At 35.5% G+C, this 22,450-nt stretch overlaps 1 protein-coding gene and 1 long non-coding RNA gene across 3 annotated transcripts in view; both read left to right on the plus strand.

Moving 5' to 3' along the window:
• The first annotated feature begins 290 nt into the window (after positions 1-290).
• On the plus strand, positions 291-2,282 carry LOC126832559 (uncharacterized). Of its 2 annotated transcripts, none has more exons than XR_007684752.2 (3): positions 291-402; positions 1,121-1,193; positions 1,429-2,281. It is a non-coding gene; the product is annotated as an uncharacterized LOC126832559 (long non-coding RNA). The 2 variants fall into 2 exon arrangements; XR_007684753.2 differs by having other exon boundaries at positions 293-372; positions 1,429-2,282.
• An 11,779-nt stretch (positions 2,283-14,061) lies between these two features.
• The window catches only part of LOC126832520 (potassium voltage-gated channel subfamily H member 8), a 109,726-nt gene continuing 101,337 nt past the window's right edge, over positions 14,062-22,450 (plus strand). The window contains exon 1 of the mRNA XM_050563332.2: positions 14,062-14,465. Coding sequence (XP_050419289.1) covers positions 14,393-14,465 — 73 coding nt within the window. The 5' untranslated portion in view covers positions 14,062-14,392. The remainder of the gene's footprint in view (positions 14,466-22,450) is intronic.

A 22,450-nucleotide genomic window follows, 5' to 3' on the forward strand; every position in this document is an offset into this window, starting at 1 on the left:
GATGATATTACAGCGGAGGGATAGGGGGTGTAAAGTGTCTTTCTGCAGAGCAGTCATTGTGTCGGAAGTGAGATTTTCACCCCAGTCAACTTCAAATCCGTGTAGCAAAAAATCTAAATGGTCAACCCCCTACAAAATTATGATGAGGAGATTGCCAAATGTTGTCCCCATTGTGCCTATAAAGATTGGAACCAACGGAATGTTGAGAAAAAAGCTACAGCCTGTGATGTTACAGCCATTTAACATTGAAGTCAATGGGCAAATAATTGCTAGTCTGAGTCCTGATGAGATAAGAAACATGGCCGACTCGGGATGTTGATATTTTTTCAAGGGCTTATTTCCTGAAGTTTTGAATGGAAAGTGTCAGAAATAGTAAGAATACTGCTTTTTTATTGCCCAGCAGTAAGTTTTTTGACTATTTGGTATCAAAATAGCCATGATTGGGGGTATCCGTTGGTTGAGTGTGAATTTTGGGTTGTAAATGTGTAACATTTTCTTCACAATGATATCAAAACATGGTTAGGTCTAAATATTAAGGCCAACTCAACTCCAGATTTGGTCTAAAGTCACGAGATGTAAACAAGGCTGACCCTAACCCTAACCCAAGACCCAGTCCTTACCCTAACCCTAACCCACAATCTTGTCAAAAAGCATGTAGCCTAGGCCTAAGCCAAGACCTAGTTCTGACCCTAGCCCAAACCCACAATTGTGTAAAAAAATCATGTGCCCTAACCCTATTTACATGTTGTGACCTTGAACCAAGTCTGCAGTTGGCCTTAACATTTAGACCTAACATGTTTTTGACATCATACAATGAAATGTTAACATGTACACTCCAAAATTCACACCTGTGTGACTTTTGACCAAACATGCAGTTGGCCTTAATATTTAGACCGAACCTCAAAACATGGCATCTACCTTTGAGATTGGCTTAGACTTATGTGACACTCAAGGTTTACTTTTTTACTGATTGTTAACTGGTTTCTTTTTGGAGGGCCAGTGACGGGCTGTTCGCGAGAAATAAAGAGGTTTATTTCTATTTCCAGTTGAAACCATATTTTTTTCTTATTTTCTCACTGTTTTTTATTGCATATTTATCCCCAGCCTCCTATCATTTCAGGTGCCAGGGCAATGTTTCATAGAGTGGAATGATTGACCTCAACACAAGTATTAAAAAAAAAGAAGCAAAACAGGTGAGATAAATGTGCATTTCATACACTTTAAGAAGTAAATCCAACCTCATCCCCACTTCTGCTCACTAATAGTAATGGGCTGGAAATTTGGTACTGCACAGGCCTGTCTTCTCCCCTTGACATTTAACTGAATGACAGAATTCCACATTTTGACCATTTTCTGGATGTCAATGACCATTTCCCTGGATAGTATTCGCCCCAGAATTCTCATTCTCATCCAAATTTAACATTTCAGGTCTACATCTCAAAACCTGATCTCTTCCTGGACTGGCTTTAGGAGAACGATGATGCATATCAATTTCATCCCTGATCTCTATGACACCTGTGGTGGAAGTGGAGGGCAAATCGTAATCAGTTTGGGACCTCTGTAAACTTTGCTTTTTGGTGATGACTTAATTTCCGAGCTTGAAAAGGACGCTTGTGTGTTTATCATGGCCTCTCATATTGGAAGATAACATTAATGGCTTGTGTGTTGATCGACGGTTGTGCATATCTCTTGGTCAGGAAAGTTGTAGGCACCATCGCCATTGTAAATCATTTGACAGGCTCGAGTGAACGGGGCGACCTATGATTGGTCAGCAATGTATCAGATTCCATACCGGGGGGTGGGGATGAAAAAACTGTTGTAGTGTTACATAATCAGATTATTTCAACTTACTTATCCTGTGGAAATACAGCTATATAGGAGATATTTTGAAATTCATAGGCACTGCATGTTTCAACATTTTAGATTTGACCACAATTTGGCACTTAAAACTATGTTAACAGAGAAAAACTGTGTGGTTTTCGATGAAAGTGTTAAAAGTCTAATATTGCATCATGATTACTGTTTTAAAGTATTTTCGTGTTTGATTTATATTGAATTCATCTCATCTTTTTGAAGAATGCATTTATGTTCAAAAATAAAAATGTTCTGTGGAATTCAAAATTCATGTGCTTTTAAATTATCAGATTCCAAACTGGGGGGTAGGGATGAAAAAGCTGTTGTAGTGTTACATAATCAGATTATTTCAACTTACTTATCCTATGGAAATACAGCTATATAGGAGATATTTTAAAATTGATAGGCACTGCATGTTTCAACATTTTAGATTTGACCACAATTTGGCACTTGAAACTACGTTAACAGAGAAAAACTGTGTGGTTTTCGATGAAAGTGTTAAAAAGTCTAATATTGCATCATGATTACTGTTTTAAAGTATTTTCGTGTTTGATTTATATTGAATTTATCTCATCTTTTTACAGAATGCATTTATGTTCAAAAATAAAAATGTTCTGTTTAATTCAAAATTCATGTGCTTTTAAATTTCTGTCTGAAATTCCGCAGTTTTCTGATGCATTATAGTGTTTGCAGAATGCCGCACAGCTCATCTGAAAATGCATAGATTTTCATATTCTTTGGTCAGGGAATTGCATATATGTTTGTTTATTAGATAACAACAGATTTGTTTAAACTGCAGAAACATGTGAGGTATATAGGACTAAGACTAGTAATTATTTCCCCTTATTTCATGATGGACGAATGTAGTGCGAGTTATAAATAGACAATTTTTCCCTTAAATTTTTTCTCCCCTCTTCCTGCATTTTTGGGTTGACTTTTTGGTCTAGAATTGGAGAAAAGGGATCAAATTTGCAATTTCATAGCAGTTTTGGGTAATACTGATGATATTACAGCGGAGGGATAGGGGGTGTAAAGTGTCTTTCTGCAGAGCAGTCATTGTGTCGGAAGTGAGATTTTCACCCCAGTCAACTTCAAATCCATGTAGCAAAAAATCTAAATGGTCAACCCCCTACAAAATTATGATGAGGAGATTGCCAAATGTTGTCCCCATTGTGCCTATAAAGATTGGAACCAACGGAATGTTGAGAAAAAAGCTACAGCCTGTGATGTTACAGCCATTTAACATTGAAGTCAATGGGCAAATAATTGCTAGTCTGAGTCCCTCTGTTAAAAGCAGGAAAGACGATACACAGGCATGGGAGGCAACTCTAATCTGGCAAACAAATGACGCGATGGATACCTTTTAAAAGTCAATGGGGAAATAAATAGTGACCTGTGTAGCGATGGTAATATCGCTGTCGAAACTTATTTTATTTGATGTATAAACTAAATAACTCAATCAATATATGTTACGGCTGAAGTAATGTGCGATCGTCACTTCTATGATCTGTTCTGAGACCATTTGTATTTATTCTTTGTACCAAACACCTGGGGTGTATTCGAAACAGTGTTCGCGTAAGAACACGAGAACATTTTCACGAGTCTCGAACATGAGAGAACGGTTTCCATGGTAAAAAGTTGAATTTTAAATTTATACAGTTTATTACTATAACTTGATTAGACGGTATTACGCATAAATGGCTATTAAGCATAATTTTGATAATTGACTCATTTTTACTCCTTTTCACTTCTTTCGGTGACGATTACAAGGGAATGTGCATGTGGTCGTATATTGTCGTCGCCAGGTCCGTCCGCCCGTCTACAGACAACATTTATCACCTGATTGTTTTGAAATTGATATATGTTGTGTACTTTAGTGACAAGAAGAACTCTATTTAATTTCAATAATTTCCGTTAATTCCTTCTGGGGTTATGGCCCTTGTTTCACTTTGTTGCACCTTGTGAACGCTCTAACGACAAATGTTATAATCCAATCTGTATGAAATGTATATGTATCATTTAAATTAGTGAAACGAATAATCCTATTGAATTTCAGCAATTTGCGTTTATTACGTTCAGAGTTATGGCCCTTGTTTCACTTTGTTGCACCTTGTGAACGCTCTGACGACAAAGTTATCATCCGATCTGTATGAAATTTGTATGCATTATTTAAATTAGCAAAACAAACAAATCTGTCAAATTTCAACAATTAAGGCCCTTGTTTCAGTTTGTAGAAACTTTGTAAACCTACAAACGACGAAAATTATAATCTGATCTGTATGAAATTGTCTTGTAAAAGCCCCCATTACCTACAAAAGAATGAATATGCGACAACCCTTGTCGACCGCCGGACGATGTAGCTGCTGTGGGCGTATGTTTCGTTGCCCGGCAACCTGTCTTACTTGATGTTATACTAGCCACACACTTAATGCAGTTTTCGAACGGTATTAAAATTTTAAATTAAAAAATGCAATCATGAGATGCTGTTTTCTCGGCAGTTGTCGAGGCGTCGACCATGTTAGTTCTCGCCTCACACCAGCTAACGAGGCAGTGTGGGATTCGAGAACGGGAACGTGTTCGCAAACCCTTTCCTGGCTGTTCGAGACCGACAAGAACCCATTCTCCGTCCGTTCTCTGCACCGGAGCACTGTTTCGAATACATCCCTGATTTCACTATATTCGCTGACGATAATTCTATGGTTAAACCTATACTCATTATGATTTTAACCTATCCAAACACTACATAGTCATTTTGTTTATTTTATTTTTTATATTATTTTTTCTATTATTCCTATTTGGTTTTTGTTTTCGGGAATTGGTTATAGAACTTGTATTCTTTGTAATGTAGGCCTAGCACGTTCCTCGGTGATAAAGGCCTAGCGTCTTCTCCAGTAAAATAGACCGAGCATGTTCCTCAATCCTTTTCTATGATTAAAATACTGTTTATTAAAAAAAAAAGAGAAAAAGTCTTGATTACTATAATTATAGGCTACTTATTTGACTATTTCTGAGATAACCATTCATATTTACTTTTATTATGTGTAAAAACCGTGAAAGCAACATTTTAATCAACAAGGACTCAAGGAGTGTAATATTTAACCTCAAGTTGTCTGATAATTAGTCGAGAGTAAGGAAAGTGGCCGAACACTCTAGTTCTCCGAAATATGAATTAATTTGTAACTAGCAATAATTCTTTTCATTTATTCATAATCGTCTGAAATGTGACATGAAATTGATGAAGTCGATTAGTCTATTGTATTACTTCTTAGCATCCACAAGAGCAATCCATCGACAGCCGCCATTAAATGACAAATCCTTATAATCAATGGAAGGAAAAGTCAAGTTCTGTCATGATATATACAGATGGTGACAATCACCGCATCTCTCTCCAAGTAGACCAACTGAATTCATTAGGAAGTAGACACCTAACGACATCAACAAATAACGACGGCTCAATAGATTCCACATCTAAAAATGGAAATAAGTTCGCCCGAGGCCCTGCTATTTCAAGTTAAGGTCGGCAATTAAACGCTGTATATTATTGGATTGCTCGCGGTTTCAACAGTTAATGGAATTTTCTTAATGTCGTTTCGTCTTATATTGAAATTGATTGTTTTGTTAAATCCATATGTCCGATAAATTTAGATTATATTTGGCATTCAGGGCACAATATAAATATGTTTTTCTTATTTTATTTTTCATACATGTTCATTCGGGAAGTATTTATATGTACTTTCTTTTACAGTTTTTAAACGAAACGAAACGTGTGAAATAGAAAACCCCTGACACCAAATCAACGATAAATATAAACAGCAGCAATGCTGGGCCTCAGAGGATACATCTTTTGAAAGAAAAAAAACTTTGGGAAATTGCAAAAGAAAATTGCACGGTTTGCAGAAACATACATTTCTGTGGTCACTTAGTGCTGTAGATTGCTCTTTCGAAAAAATTTAATCAGGTTTTTGTTGGTGGGAAGATGATTAATTAAGGAATAAAATATTCATGCCATGTTATTTTAGCAACTGAGAAAATAAAATTGCCAGTAAACATTGAGAAAAAATTTTGTATTCTGGTGGGAGAACATATATGCTATAGCTTTTCCTTGGATTGTGTAATGGGAAACAAACTTCTGAAGATCTTGGAATTATAACACCGAATTAATCAGTTCGCAATATGGTCGACTCAATTAACAACAGAATTTCAAATTTTTTAGTGGCAAATTGAATTTATTTGGTCTTATGGTTAAATTTAAGGAAACCATGTTTCATCCAATGCCTTAATGTCTTTAACACCCTATTCATGTTTTAAACATTCTTACTGTAATAAAATGGCCTTGACTAATATACCACAGCACGTGAAAAAACGGAAATCCGTGATATTATGATACATGAATTGAACTATAGGTTGATAAACACATTTGTCATAATCCCTGTTGGTATGCAAGGTATAGGGTATATCTATTTCATATTTGGAATTTAGGACTGTGGTCAGTCTATGGCGTAAACCAATGAGGGGTGTAAGCAATGTAAAAGAGAGGGGCGGCGGTGGCGGGGTGGGTAGCATTCGGCAGAACAACTTGTATCTCCATGATGGGATTTTTCGTGGATGACAAAGTGTAAGAGTATAAGATCTATGTACAACTGACTATTATACACCGTACTTGTTACTTTAAACGGCCGACTGTAAGTTTAAATCTCATCATAAGAGTCGGTCCAGGATAGTGGTCCTCAGTTTTCGTCGCTAAAATTAAAACAGTTTTCTGAACTTTGGAATTTTTTGCGCACAACAAGCAGTCCTCACAATAGTCTTTCTAAACGGAAAGGCTGAAAGTTCGGTTAAAATAGCCAAACGTTTAATGCGTAAAGTCAAAGATTCTAATGATGATCAATATAACGCTACTTGATTTCTGTAATATTCCTACTGAAGGAATGTCTACAAGTCCTGCTCGCACCTGCTCCCAGATCGTAAAGCTGAGGCGACGTGGTAGGGTGACCCACCATAAATAAATATCTCCATATATCTCCTTATATCTCGACAATTACGCCACAATATTTATATATATGCCAAGCCTCAAATCAGTTTCACACAATTATAGTCACTAAATAAACGATCATGTTGTACTTAATAAGCTATGACCATTAATCATCTATAAATAATAGACTGAAAACTGGTTCCAAGTGTCGTCCATTACATCCAGACACTTTTGAGTAAAAGATAGGTTACGTGCCCTTGTTTTGAAATTAGTCTCGCTTAACCAGTCTATCGACCATTCTACGTCTGATTGACAGGTCGGGATAATCAAGACTACTTTTTTACGAAACATAACAGAAAGCTAGAACAAGAAATTGAATTTAGAAATAAGCACGTTAGGTAGCTCAACAATCGTTTTAAGAACCTTGTAAAAGTAAAATGAAACTACTGCAAGTATCATGTTCCTGTCTAATCCGAGTGATTCAGAGATATTATTTGTACTAAACCAAAAGATGCCGCTCTTAACGGTACAGTTAATGATAAAGCGATTTAAAAAATGAAACGAACGTAATTTCTAAATCTGCTGTAATAACCAAGAAGCTTAATTTCACTGCTATTCAAAATCGTCAACAATAAATTTTTTACGGCTGTAATAGTTGATAGATTTGTAGAGAATTGCACGTGCCATGGCTATTTATAGTATCATATTGTCAGAAAGTTGGTCTCGGCACGGCGAATGTGTACGCTTCAGTGGTAGTCTCGAACTATCAGCGGTGGACTTTATTTCTGTAGAGCACATGGGCCACCCTATGGATGGTATTAAATAACAAATTGATACGTCGATTGAATGGTGTAAACACATGTAATCGTCAATTTCCTCGTAGATCTAATGAAAGCTATGACCAAGAAGAAAGAGATTTTGCTTATATCCCTAACTAAGAAGAACCTGATCATTTGATTGAACTTTACTCGAGATGGTCGTTCAACTGTAAAACCTCATTATTTGTAAGACTATGTATGCTGTATAATGCACGTCTACCTGCAGCACTATGTATCTACCTGATATACACACAGGACTGTGTTTCATTCTTCATCTTATTTATAATCAATCAATTGTAGTATTATGGGATGGGATCTATTTCTTTCTGTTACAAGTTTATCTTCTGGATGTAACTTTGTACGCAACCGATAAGTCACGTGGTTATTAAATACTAGAGACTTTTGGCAAGCGTAAATTTTGGGTCCGTATCGCGTATACGTATGAATTTTGCGTGTGACGTCATCGATGTGTGTGTATTTCTCATACATAATACGGCACACGGATACGGCAGCACGTATCGAACAGCTTTTATACGGAAATTTAAGGGCCGTATAACATTGGCGTGTCCTTTTACCGTCTTTTTTGCTACTTTTAGATGCTGAAATGTTGTATCGTAGCGTTTTTATGAATCTTTGTGTATTCTAGAACACGAAGGTATATATTTGATGTGATTTTAACCATGATGGTTGAACTACGTGCTAAATTTAGGGAGGCGGAACCTTGTAAATCTGTAAATGATTTTATTCTGTGCTAAAGGGGTATAAACTTTCTGAAATGAAACATTAGTGAAACCAAAAATTGCAGTCGAGTCGAAGTCGAAGATTTTAAATAAGATTCAACATTATTTTTTTTAATAGCTCGGCTCTAATAGGCACTTGACTAGTAGTGATGGTGATCTTTGTAGATATCTGCCATCATGCTGTAATAGAACTAAGCTCAGCTGATCGACGCACACGTACGCGACACGAAAATCTGCCAAAACTCTAAAACTACATTGACGCAACGTATCACGTATACGATACGGATACGTGATACGGATGGGACAATTCCGCTTGCCAAAAGTCTCTACTGTCAGGACTTCTATCTGACTTCCGTTATTCTGCTGTCCACGACCCTTCTGACTACACACCACACGAGTCAACGAATGGAAACTATGATTCAACAACACTTGTGGTAATTTTAAAATTAAGCCGATCCTTATCAGTTATCATGGAGAATTTAATAAAAAATAGAGTCGATATTGGCCCATATTCTACCAAATACATGTTTAACAAGAATATCGCTAGTTAATACAGTATAGTCCAATAAATGGCTGTAAAATATAGATATTACATTATCTTTAATACTAAGTATCTTATCCGCCAATTACCCTAATGGCGTTACGTGCCGTCGCATATTAACAAATATAGATTGGTTGTTTATCAATCAAAAATAACTTGCATATTGGTAGCAAGAAAACCTTGTAGTTTAGCTTAATTTACTTCGGGGCTACGTGTTTTCATCATATCAATTATTATATAAAGCTAAGCCTTTTATATATCCCATTAGTATGATCAGTATCTCCCAAGTATTCCCAACTCTCATAATAATATCGATTTTTCGCTAGATCGTAAGTATGGTTCGGAGCATTATTTTTTTTCAGAAATTAAGTGGTAACCTAGTGGAAATCTTTAGTAAACATACATACCCATCTAACATGTAAGATAAACCTTATTTTATGTGAACCCACAGGACAAGAGAGATATAAACAGGCACGTTTCTCTTTTCATTATGGGGGGGGGGGGAACTCTCAGATTTCCAAAAAGCGGGGGCATATAGCCTAGCCCACATCACACGAGAAATTCTTGTCCACACACAGAATTATTTGTTGTCGGTTTCCATCGTCGACGAATAATCATACATTTATGGAATATGGATTTGTAGGTTTGGGAATATTGCAGTCGACGTGGGAGTTTCCTTTTCGCATTATACACCTGTGCCTATAGTTTATAACACCTGTGTCTATAGTTTATCAGTAGGATAAACAATTCACTATTGATAACCGTATTTGGATAAATTGATTAAAATTGTATAATATATTCAACAATTATTCACTTCATCAGTAAAATATCAATAAAAAAAGAGTTTTCTCTTGTCAAATGTTTTTAACGTCTCATTAATTCAGACATATGATATATGTACATGTTCATTTTTATTATTTTATATAAATACATGTATAATAATAATAATAAAATGAATGGAAAATAGTGGTCTTATTATTTGTACCAAATCGAGTTGCACATAAAGGGCGTGGCTAAAAATAGTGTCGAGTTAAACCGGATACGCTGTCAACTAGGGTTTTTCACGATCGAAACAACAACAAACGCAGTTACAAAGGTTTTATGATTGAGAAAAGTAAACGAGGTGAAATGTAAATTGCATTTTGTATAATTTGTGCTGCTGTAATCAAAGGACTTTTATTACATTTATTTATAGTTATTTCGGTTGTTATCCCCCCACCACCACCCTATTCCATCCCATCACTGATGGGTCGTAACCCACTATTAACATTAGGCCTACCATGGTAAATTAGACATGTCAAACTTTTATAAATCGGATCCATGAGGCGCGGATTTAATGCCGTGACCAAGTCAGCGTTCATGAAACCAAATAAGTGCTCTTGAAGTTAACAAAAAGCAAAATGTATGGTGGCTGTTAGCGGCCATTCAAATGTCTTAAAATACAGATGTGACGTCACCCTTTGATGTTGGCGTACCATTATTTCAAATAATCGTACGGGCAACTTGCCAATCGTACCTTGTCAAATATTAGACTCGAGTGACGTATTTCACTGTAAACGCACGTGCGGAGTGTCTGTATTTTAAGATGTTTAATGGTCTCGAGCTGAGACATTGTGTAATATATTGTAAAAACACTTGGACCTGACGGTCCTCTTGTTGTTACAATATATTACTTAATGTCTCGCTCTCGACCATTAAACAATACATAATCGTCGCCTTATGAAGAAGTCGACAAGTCGACGAAATCAACCCGCCAACACGACAAAATAACCCGACGATCGTCGCCATCATTTCGTCTACTTGTCGGGTCAATTCTGTCGACTTGTCACCATAAAAATGAATAATAATCCTATGACACGAAGTTCACGTCAATATACAGGTGACGACGATTCAATGGAATACAATGTTTATTAAATAATAACTATTACTTTGCCTTCCACTGCCTTTTAGAATAAATGGATAATATGATTTGAATCTGAAGACATCACTATAGCAGCCGTTGTAAAATAGTCTTCGCTGATTTATTTATTTGGCCTTCAGGGGATCATTGATGGTTTGTCGTGTCATTTTTCTAATGGTTTTTGTATTTAAATGAAATCACGTTACCTCTACATTTCTGTAACATATTTCACTGATTAAATTCAATCTTCCTTTGAGGGGGTTGTGATTATTCAAACCTGATCAAATTATTGTCAATTTGTTTTATATTCAGGCAAAGTGTCATATTGGACGGTGTTATCAACCTTGATCACTTTCATAATCACATTACTTTAATTAAACATACATTATGCAAGAGCTAAATCTGATTATTGCAAGTCTTTATTTAGGCTTCAGATGTCATAGAAATTATAAATTAGATCTTTATTTACACAACAAGCACAAAATCAACTCTGTAGACCCACGGATGGCTTGGATTCGGCTTGGATTTAAACGGGATTTCATTGATTGATTAAATTTTTAAATGGCATCGTACAAGCGGAGATTAACCGTTACGTTGACGTCATACTCCCGGAAATTTTAAATCGAGGCTAAATGATAGAGTGTACGAAGCGAGGCCGCTTTTGAGCGAGGCCACGTGTCAGTCAATTTGATTGAAAGTTCAATATATAATACGGCCTTGATATGTTTAGTTGTGGTTAAAATGAGAGTTTGGATGTCGGTATTATACGCTCTTTTGTCACTTGCGTTTACAGAAAAATTATGGAAATTGATAAACATCACAGCTAACATCACCCCAGTTGAATTGCAGCCCCATTGGATCACTGTTTCCTATTTGTCTGCTTCGGGATTTACGTACTGTAGGCCTACCAGTTACAGTACCACACTGATCCGCAGCGAATATTCGCTTGGCCGCTACAATCACTGATAAGGATGACATCGATGCGACTTAATGACTACAAAATATTAACTTTTTTCTTTCGACAAATTAAATTCTGAAACATTTTTTTCATTTATTAGAAAAATAAATAAAGTCGTTTGAATTGTTTGTAGGTAAAAATCATTTCCTATTTAGTGTAAATGGGTATTAAAATAAGTAAAATTCACCATTTAGCCCGAATCCGTGACGTCTTATGAAAACAATGCACGCGCTATTGAGCCAATGATGGACGCCGCGTGATGTGACGTCACGTGTCGAAACAGTCATCTGTAACAGAGATATTAAAAAATCTCTGTGAAACAGATTGTTACAGTAAAAGAGTACACGCAGACTAACAAGAAGTCGGCTATAATTATACCTCATTGATTTGGTCCATTCCTTTCAAACTTTCGCTTCTTATCTTATTAAAAGTCTTATTTTTAATTTGTAGTAAAAATAAATGTGATACAATTTTAGTTTCATCAAAATCTAGAAGCTCCACAAATTTGTACAGATTTCACATTTTGAAGGGGGGAAAACTTTGACCTAGATCCGCCCTAAAGTCGAACTCATCAAGATTGTTTGACCATTGACATATATTTTTAATTTCATCTCAATCGGACAAACAGTGTGGCCTCTAATGTTTTACACTATTTTACGGCATTCGGACTCACCCATAATTATGGTGTAACAGTGATATATTTGAACTCGGTGTGATACATACTAATATCGAAAGTGATATTCTTCTCTTACTGGACAACTGATAAAGTAGCTAAGTTTCTAACTCAATACCATCCAAAGTCTTCCACATTGAAAACACGAATTATTTAAATCAACATTGATGTTGTGATGTTACCGGGAAAAGATGGGCTTAACTGATATCCAATATTCAAGACAATGAGTAACACAGAGATCTGTGACAGATCCAATTGTGTTTAGCCTAACACAGGTACAATTTTATGGTACACAATTACTGAGTTTAATACTGAGCGACGTTCCGACGAGGATACTCTCGTCTTTATTAAGCCTGTATACTAAACCCCTCGGTTCAATTGTCAAGAACTATGGCCTTCTGTTCCATCTATATACAGATGACACGCAGTTATACTGGTCTTTTAAACATGAAAATAATAATTTTGATTTTTCAAAATGCAACATGAAAAGCTGTATAACGGGAAGGTTGAATTCTGAGAAAACAGAATATGTGTTTATTGGCTCTAAAACAGCTTTAAAAAGTGACCCACTATAAGTTGATTTCCGTTGATGACACTGATTCTATGTATTATATGAACATGTATTCTATTTGTAAAGCGTGTTGCTGCTATACGGAATACTAGTCAGATTGTAAAATATATCAAATTTAATAAAGACACGCACAAAAACATATCGCGGAAGGTCTTGGAACGCGTGATTTCGGCAGGTTTTTATCTCCTCTTGACTCTGTTTCATACCACCTCAAAGACTGTAGCAAGTGTAGCCCTCTGTCATGTTCACAAGCCAATTGTTGGCGGGTATCGGACGGACGGACAGACGGATAGGGATGACGGCATAATACGCCCAGAATGTGGGCGAATAAAATTGACAAATATACGCGTCCTCATTTAATTCCCAATTTTGTGATATAAACACGAAATAAACCACCCCGTGCATATTGTTAGGTCTGTGCTTCACTTTAAAAAATTATTAATGTAATTTTATTCAGAACTGAAAAAAAATCGATAGGCAATTAAACTGATTTTGGTCATCTTTTCTTGTTGAATAATGTTATACAGGGACTAACAATTCTATATCTATTTAGGTTGACTGATAAATTGAATTACTACAAAATATTTTGTGGCTCTTTTCACTTGGCACAAAGTAAAATTATGACTTAGATCCGTAACGAGGCTGATTTAGTGTTCTGCAATATTGTCTTTGCGTTGATACAAGAAGTCTTTTAACCGGACAAACGACCGTTTTAGGTTTAGCTATGCAGGAATTTGTATTAGATTAATGCCCAGACATGGGAATAAACAACCTCTGACAAAGTCTCGCTGCCAATAAATCCTAACAAGTCCTTTATTTCCTTTGTCCCGTTTTTGAAAGGATTTTATATCGCGTGTGAGATAATAATGTGTCATTTAAATGGATTTTTGTAGATTGAGAATAAACCTATTGGAGCAAGTAGTTCCAGGGTTTATCATAGAATAATAGCATACATAGCGCGTGCTGTATCGTGATGTCATCGATCACGTGACATGTACCTGTCAATGCCAGAAGTCGCGGTCTACGAGCTGTATATGAATAGTGAAACAACGCATATACGGCACGGCCTTTGTTTTCCTTCTAGACAAATTGTTATTCGATATTTTTTTAATGTGCTCATACTATGGTCATGACTCCATTCAGTAATATTGCACAGAAGGATGATTTGTGGTGTAATTAATGGAAGCACCTTTTTGCATTGTGGCATGCTATGTATTTAAGTAGAGATGACAGCAGGTTAATACGGCGACTACCGCTATAAAGAAACAATATAAATGGTTTTAATGTTGGGATTAATAGACTTACTGGAATTAGCTGTTGGGTAGATATTGGACATTTTATATATGTAAATTATTGTAAATCAACATGCCTGGAAAGAAACATGTTTTAACTCAAAACACATTTTTGGATACGATAGCAACCCGTTTTGACGGCATCCGTAAGTAGTATTTTGTGAATTTTTATTTTTATTTTTTTTTGTATGCGTTACGGTTTGGTTGTTTTAAGGCATTTATTTGTATATTCAATTTTACAACAATGGCACTGGGAATCAGGTGAAAATCCATTGTGTCATTCATATAAGATTTTGAATTGACATATTATTTTAATAAAGTAATGTTTTTCGTCAGTACATATTCTACACTATTTGTTTTAAATAAGAAACTAAAGTAAGCCCGATGTCTAAATTTTACTATAAATTATATATGTATAAAGCTGGTAAGTTTGCTGGACTTGTCATTGTAAAGCCATATAGTAGAATCAATTAGACAATACTGTACGTGTGTGCACTGGTTAATCATCTCAGCTATTGTATTAAACATTACCATGTACTTTACATTGTAGCTTTGTACATTGATTCGGCCAGTATATGAAAACACTGATTAGCATCAGCACATGTTTCAATTGCAAGCAACTGTTAGAAAGAGAATGAATATGTATTTTGACAAGTAGGCCTATAATTTCGGGCGAAAACTTCGGACGTGATCAAAGCCGTTGGAAGGTTGACTGCGGGTCGGGGTATGGGGACGTGCGCCATCAATGATTTTCAATATAGAGAAGATAAGATGAACGCCCATGAATTGGCCGATTGTGTATTAGTAAATGTTAAAGCAAAAAGAATTCATTTGTCCTCCTATGAATTATAAACCTGGAGATAGAAGTAGTCTTGATGACACTATCTAATAATAAAATTTACTTTTTGTCCACTATATAATTAAAGGTACCATCCCGATTTTAACAGAGTCTCAGAATTAAAAGTCTGTGTACTCTGAAATTTAAACGCCAAAATATAGAGGAATGGTGTATTTTCCGTATCTCGAGATTTCAGCTCAAAATATTGGGTTGTTTGGACGTGAACATCCAAACTGTGTTAGTTTATATAATTGCTTGTTTATTTTATTGTAAACCCTCTTATTCAATATTATCCAGATTATTCAGAATAAATAATCGAGCGCCATTTGTAAAAACATATCCCACAAGACAATGGAACCATTTTTTTTTAATATAAAAATGGCTGATTCACACAAAAACATTAAATTTTACTGTTCACATATTTCACTGACCATAATTGTTTAGAAATTACAATAATTCTTTTTCTTTTTACAAATTGAATATAACTTACTTTACATTGATAGGTGCTTTTTAATTTATTTTAAAGTTCCAAAGAATAGAGCCATATTACGTCCTTTAATAGCTGAGAAATCAAGCTCCGTGTATCATGAATTGAGCCTTTTCTGTCCGTTCCAGTTAGTAACATACCTCAACATATCTAGCAAATAATGCATAGATTTTGCCCCATAACTATTACTGCTCCATCCAGCTTCTTTAAACAGGTATATGAAACCTGTCCATTGGTTATTAGTTAATCTGGGAATGAATCACATTTTGTGACCAGCTATATATATATCCTGCAGTCCTTTCATTGTCATTCTGGTTTTAAGCTGTCCAATTTATACACTTAGTAGTTCATCAGATTATCATTAAATACCTGTAGTGTTACTATATAAGGAACAAATTGTTTCATTAATTAATTAACCTTTTAGGTCAGTAATGCCCGACAGTCATCAGTAAATGTGGGTAGTTGTATTTGTATTATTAGAATGAATATGCAGTAAGGTAAAAGATACAAGTTGAACTTGGAGCCATGGTGGCTCAGTAAGACTCACTAACCATGATGTTTCCAATTTCATCCAGGACATTGATGCAGGACAGGTTGCCTGGCAACTCCTTGTCATTGGTGGAGGACAGGTTGCCTGGTAACCCCTTGTCATTGGTGGAGGACATGTTGCCTGGTAACCCTTTGTCACTGATTCCGGATAGGTTGCGCTTGGCAACCCCCTGTCATTAGTGCAGGACAGGTTGCGCTTGTCATTGGTGGAGGACATGTTGCCTGGCAAGAAGCAGTGTCTAGTGGTTTAAATGGGGTAAAATATCTGAGGACCTGTAAACACGTTTACGTTCGGTATTTGATTAAGGGTATATTTCCCTCATAGCATACTGTATGGCATATATTTCTGTCTTCATACTACTAGTTTAACTTTATTTTAGAAATTATGGCCCCTGCCTGAAATAGATACTGGAGGCATATTCTGGTCATTCAGGTCAATATACTATATTGATACAAATGTCTATTGATAAGGTATGAAGGTATATCATGATCTACTTGAATTGTAATATCAGCCTTTAAGACTGGAATGATATTTACAAATTGACATTTCACTCAAAAATATTGTTTATTAAACTTCCTTTATCCTCCCATAATAACATTGATTTTTTAGGTTGATTATTTTCCATATCAACCTTCTGTATAGTCATCAGGTTTTCATAACCTCCAATAACTACATCATTGGTTGCTATATATATACATGTCCAATTGGTGAAGTCCTGAATTTACATACAACATTAGCAGTGCGATTATGTCAGTGATGTTACAATACAGGAAAATAAATGCAGAAAGAAACAAAAGAAAGGAAAATAAAAGTAATCATAATAATAATAAGCGCTATATCCACAAAATGTGCTCATGGCACATAACACAATTATGGTGATTGACAATAATATAGATGATATATAGTTCTTTATATAGGCGCGTGGGAGGGTGGGGGTGGAGGGGGGATGGCCGAATTGTTAGCATGTGCACGCTGTATCATAAGGTCTGTCATTGAGTAAACTGGCGTGGTTTCGATTCCAGTGTTGTACATGACAAGGAGTAGGGTCGCCTGTCCAACCTCATGGGTTTTCCTCGATATTCGATATAATTGAATAACTTTTCAGTCATATTTCAGGTTAATTATCATAAATCGCCTAACCTAATCGTTGATATATATACATGAAGCAATTTAGCGAAGAACATGGATGTTAAAAGGTTTTATAACAGCGATATATTACGGCAATGAAGACACTCGTAACAACTTGGTGACAACTTGTGATATTAAATTTTAAGGACATTACATCATATTATTTTGCACATCACAACTGAATTTATAAAACATAAATGAAATATAAATACAAAGAGGCCCCTTAAAAAATCTATTGTATTGAAGATTAAACTTCCAAAGGACAAATATGAAATATGAAATGAAATGTGCCAAATTGAATTTTAATATATATGTCTTCATGACTGATTAATGAATTCATTATTTGATGAAAAAACAGAGACAACAATGAACAAAGTCTATTAGTTGTATTATTAAATATGCCAAAATAAATTTAAGTGCATGTATTTTGGTGTTTTTGATTGATTAATGATGAACAAAACAACAGTCTAAATCAGAATTTTTAAGTCTGGTGTCAGTTTCTTATTGGGCTAGTAGAATGTTGGCTGGGCTAGTAAGATCTGAAAGCTACTAGCCCAAATGGCTAGTGACCATTTCAGGTTAGTTTCTACCCCTGATACACCAATGAAATGGTCGAGCCAATTCCTACAAATTTTCATATATCCAGATGAACTTTCTCGGCCAATGCAGGGATCGAACACCCGACCTCCAGACTAGCGAGCCAGCGTCTTAACCCCCATGTAGTTGCTTAAGGATTTCAATTGTTTAAATTTTATCACATTTATATTTAATTCACAGAATGTAATTAAATTTAGGAGATAAAGTGTCATGCTACATCATTGTTTCTGTTAATTTCAATTAGTTTATGAAATACTCCCGTTTACTAATCAGGTTGTTAATAACTGATGAATGATTTACTTGATTTCACACATCATTTATTTGTTCAGTTGTAGTTTGGTGTTCCTTCATTCTAATAGTAAGAGCAGGAGAACCACACCACAGCCAAATAAAAACCCAGAAGACAGACTCACAAATAAGACAAAAAACAAACAATGCAAACAAATTAACACTCAAAACATTTTTTTAAAGATCAGCTCACACCACAAGATCAACCAAATCCATTAAAAAATTGATTGACTCCACAAAAAACGAACATAAACCTGTTGGAAGAATTAATACACATCACCACAGAAGATCGAGGAGAAACTAAACTGAAACAAGATTAGAAAGTAATTAGAAAAAGAATCTATCAAACTATAAAGGAACCAGACAAGAAGGAATATCACTATCAAGCAAGCTAATCACTATCAAACCAGCTGATGACAAGGAATATCACTATCAAACCAGCTGATGACAAAGGCAGTAAAATAGTCACAATAAACGAAGAAGATTGACAAAGTGACAATTTTCTAATGTGCAATTGTATTTAAAGGAGCTAAATCGCTAATATTTTGGGCCTAGAAATTGGCACAAATGGGTCGCAACACATATAATAATGTAATATGAATTTATATAAACTGTTTTACATTCAATCGTTTCCGTTTTACTGTGAATTGTCATCACTTATGTTCGGCTAAATACGCCAGAAGTCACAACCGAAAGACAGTTTCTATTGTCTGGTTATTCCAGTCAACACTGATAGTATATATTGCGCATGCTCTCCAAATAAGAATATGGCATCACCGTTTGACATGACTTGTGGAATATGTCTAGCCTCACTCTTTGAGCACCTTGTTACAAATGGCGCTGAAACGCATTATGGTACACGATTCGTGTACCAAGGGTAAAATGTTTATTGTGTCTTAAATATTGGATATCAGAAGCCCATCTTTTCCAGGTATGACCACAACACCAATGCTGATTTAAATTGCAAAAAAATTTGTGTTCTCAATGTCGAAGATTTTGGATGATATTGAGTTACGGACTTAGCTACTTTAAGTAAAACCACAGTCATAAACTCATTTAAATACTTTTCCCAACCGCTCAAGATGTACTTCATAAGTTGAGTAAAAAAACAGTGACATTATGTAGATTATTTGAAGCAGTTGTTCAAATTGAGATCATCAGGTACTTTTGAGTTGCTAGCAAACTGAGTATACTTAATGAACTGTTACTGGGTCACTCTGCCAGAACATTGCCGTAACGTCCCCTGGTGTTCTACAGGAACTGTACTGGTAATGAAGATGGGCATACAACATGCAGTGTGTGAAGAACAATTGGCTGACAAAGTTGGTTGATAGACCCCACAACACATAAACAAACACCCATAAGACAAACCTGTGGTTAACACGAGAAAACAGATACACATAGTGGGGCGGCGCTTGACCAAATGAGTCCTTTTCTCTGATTTGGGGGCCCTTCTGGGTTTAGGTGTTATATTTGGTGAATATATTGACTTACTTCAATCATGATGAACATTTTTTGCATAGGATAATCCGAGATAAACAACATGATTGGTCAATGTTTTGGGACATGATAACATTGATTCAAATTAAACGATCAATAAATTCCATGTCAAGAAATTTCTGCTTGGGCAAAGTACTCATAAGTGATTTGATTGAACACAATGGTTTTAATTGAGGTAGAATGTTCAAACTTGGTAAAACTTTAAAAAAGGTGCATTATAAAAATATGTTAAATTGATTAATATGTGCTTGTAGCCCTTGGTGCATGATGGAGGGTCTAACAAGAAACAACGACTAACCCTGACATCAAATACACAACTAACACTACATGGCTTACATCTTTCTTCATTTACTCGTTGCTGGTTAAACCACATTTTATTTCATTTCCTTTACGGAAAAAAAATTTGACAAAAAAGAAAAATCAATTGATCACATTTGTTCTCTTGGTCTGCAAAGACCTTAGATGAAATAATTAATTTCATTACTCTGTCAATTTGACTAGATATTTCAATAATGGATGAATTAGCTTTGTCAAATCTTTCCACAGTCTGAGAATGTGAAGTGAACAGCTTTTGACAAGCGCTGTAAATGGTATAAATTGATGGCCTGAATCCATTCTGAACACAGAGAACTATCTACTCTACTACAGGAATAAATCTCTGCCCTAAATGGCCGCCATATCCAACAAGTAGTATACTATTTTGTAATGCGGTTCTACTCCTGTTCACATCTGTTACACGACAAATTAAAACCTTTTCAATTTTATTAAATAAAAGCAGAATATATACATCTCAAAATTCTCAAAATCGTTGATTTATGACTTAAAATGTTGAACAACTATGTTAGTGTCTGTTGTAGACAGACGGTGTAAGTTAAGTATGTACACAGTGATGCAGTAGTGCCCTGACAATCCAGATTGTATTTCAGGCCTTTAGCCTATCCAGATTGTATTTCAGGCCTTTAGCCTATCCAGATTGTATTTCAGGTCTGTTTTATGTGACTGTTAAGTAAATTAGTAGAAAGGTTGGTTGTATCTGCATCACCATTTTATGGAGAGAGAGAGAGAGAAATGGGGTTTAACGTCCACTCGACACAAACTAGGTCATTTCGGGACTAACACATGGTTTAATTTTATTTCAATAATTCGCTTGCGCGTAGGGGTCTTTAGCAGTGGGAGGAAACCGGAGGACCTGGAGAAAACCCACGAGGTTGGACAGGCGACCCTACTCCTTGCCACGTACAACCGGGGATTCGAAACCACGCCAGTTGACTCAATGACAGACTTTATGGTACAGCGCGCACGTGCTAACCATTCAGCCACCCAACCCCCCACCATTTTATGGAACAGCGCATATATCCCAACATACAAAAGCTAGTGCAAAGTTTAAACTGCTGAATCTGCCTATTGTAGGTATTTCTTTAGACCTTAAATGTTATATAAATTATTAATTACACATTTATTAATAGTTTTCTATAGAACTGACTTGTAAGTTGCTTGTGCCATCCTGTAGTTTTCTATGGTATTCTATAGAAAAAATATTTTGTTCTGTAGATTTTGTGGAGAAAGGTATAACAGATGAACATTCTATAGTTTTCTGTAGAATTTAGATGTATACTTAATACTACAGTATTCCTTCCTATACATTACTGTAGAATTTAGATGTATACTTAATACTACAGTATACTACAGTATTCCTTCCTATACATTACTGCAGAATAATGTAGGAAAAATATTCTATACCACAGATCTGTCCTTTAATAATAATATAACTTACTATAGAATTTAGTGACATACTATAAGGTGTACTAAGAAATTATATAGATTCCAGCAGAATTCTCCTAATTTTAGTGTCATACCAATTTTTTTAATGTACAGTATATGAATGAAATTGTGATACATGTTGTCCGTAAGAGAAATACTCCACCCCACCCTCCATAAGAAATGCTAGTCTATGTACAGCTTTAAAGCAAAAAGAATCGGTAATACCTTATTCTTAAAAGAAGTGGAAGGAATGAAGACTGATTATTACTAAAGTTTATTATGAATATGGTCTGTTTGTTAAGAATGGTGTAACTAGTTAGATTTCAATAGTCAAATTATATTAGTCCGGTGGTTCAAGGGTGAGTATCGCCACACAAGAGGAGAATTTATGAGACCCAGACTTTCTAGAGCAGTTTTTGGCATAAATTTTGATTCTGGTTGGTGATCAGACATTTGAGGGGACATTTCTAGGATATGAGGAAGGAGGGATTGGGGTCCAATGTCAAGAATTGGGTGGAAATGTGTTAATTTAATTTCTAGTATGGTACATCTTTAAATAAGTGTATATGATAAAACTTAATTAGGACCACTGGTTTGCTTTATGAGGAGGGGTGGCATCAGAGGTCAAATACAATCCATATTCACCACTCTATAATCTTCCTTTCCAGAATTATCCCAGCTCCCTTTTCCAGAATTATCCCTGCCCCCTTTCCCAGAATTACCCCAGCCCCCTTTTTTCAAAAACTTGTAAAGGAGATTAGAGCTTTAAATTTTAACAGATTTTTTCTTCAGCTTATGGGCAAAATAGAGATTTAATTTTTTGAAGGTAAAAAGGTATAATTGTAACTCCTATGTATGTATAATATTATGCAATACTATGAACTATTGTTTCACACAATGCTCCCAAACGCAAAAAATATCAGCCCATGTGCACAAAAAAAAATTGCACGAGATGCACATGAAAAACCCAATATTCACGTGC

This window comes from Patella vulgata, chromosome 9, assembly GCF_932274485.2.
Source record: "Patella vulgata chromosome 9, xgPatVulg1.2, whole genome shotgun sequence".
NCBI classification, from domain to species: domain Eukaryota; kingdom Metazoa; phylum Mollusca; class Gastropoda; family Patellidae; genus Patella; species Patella vulgata.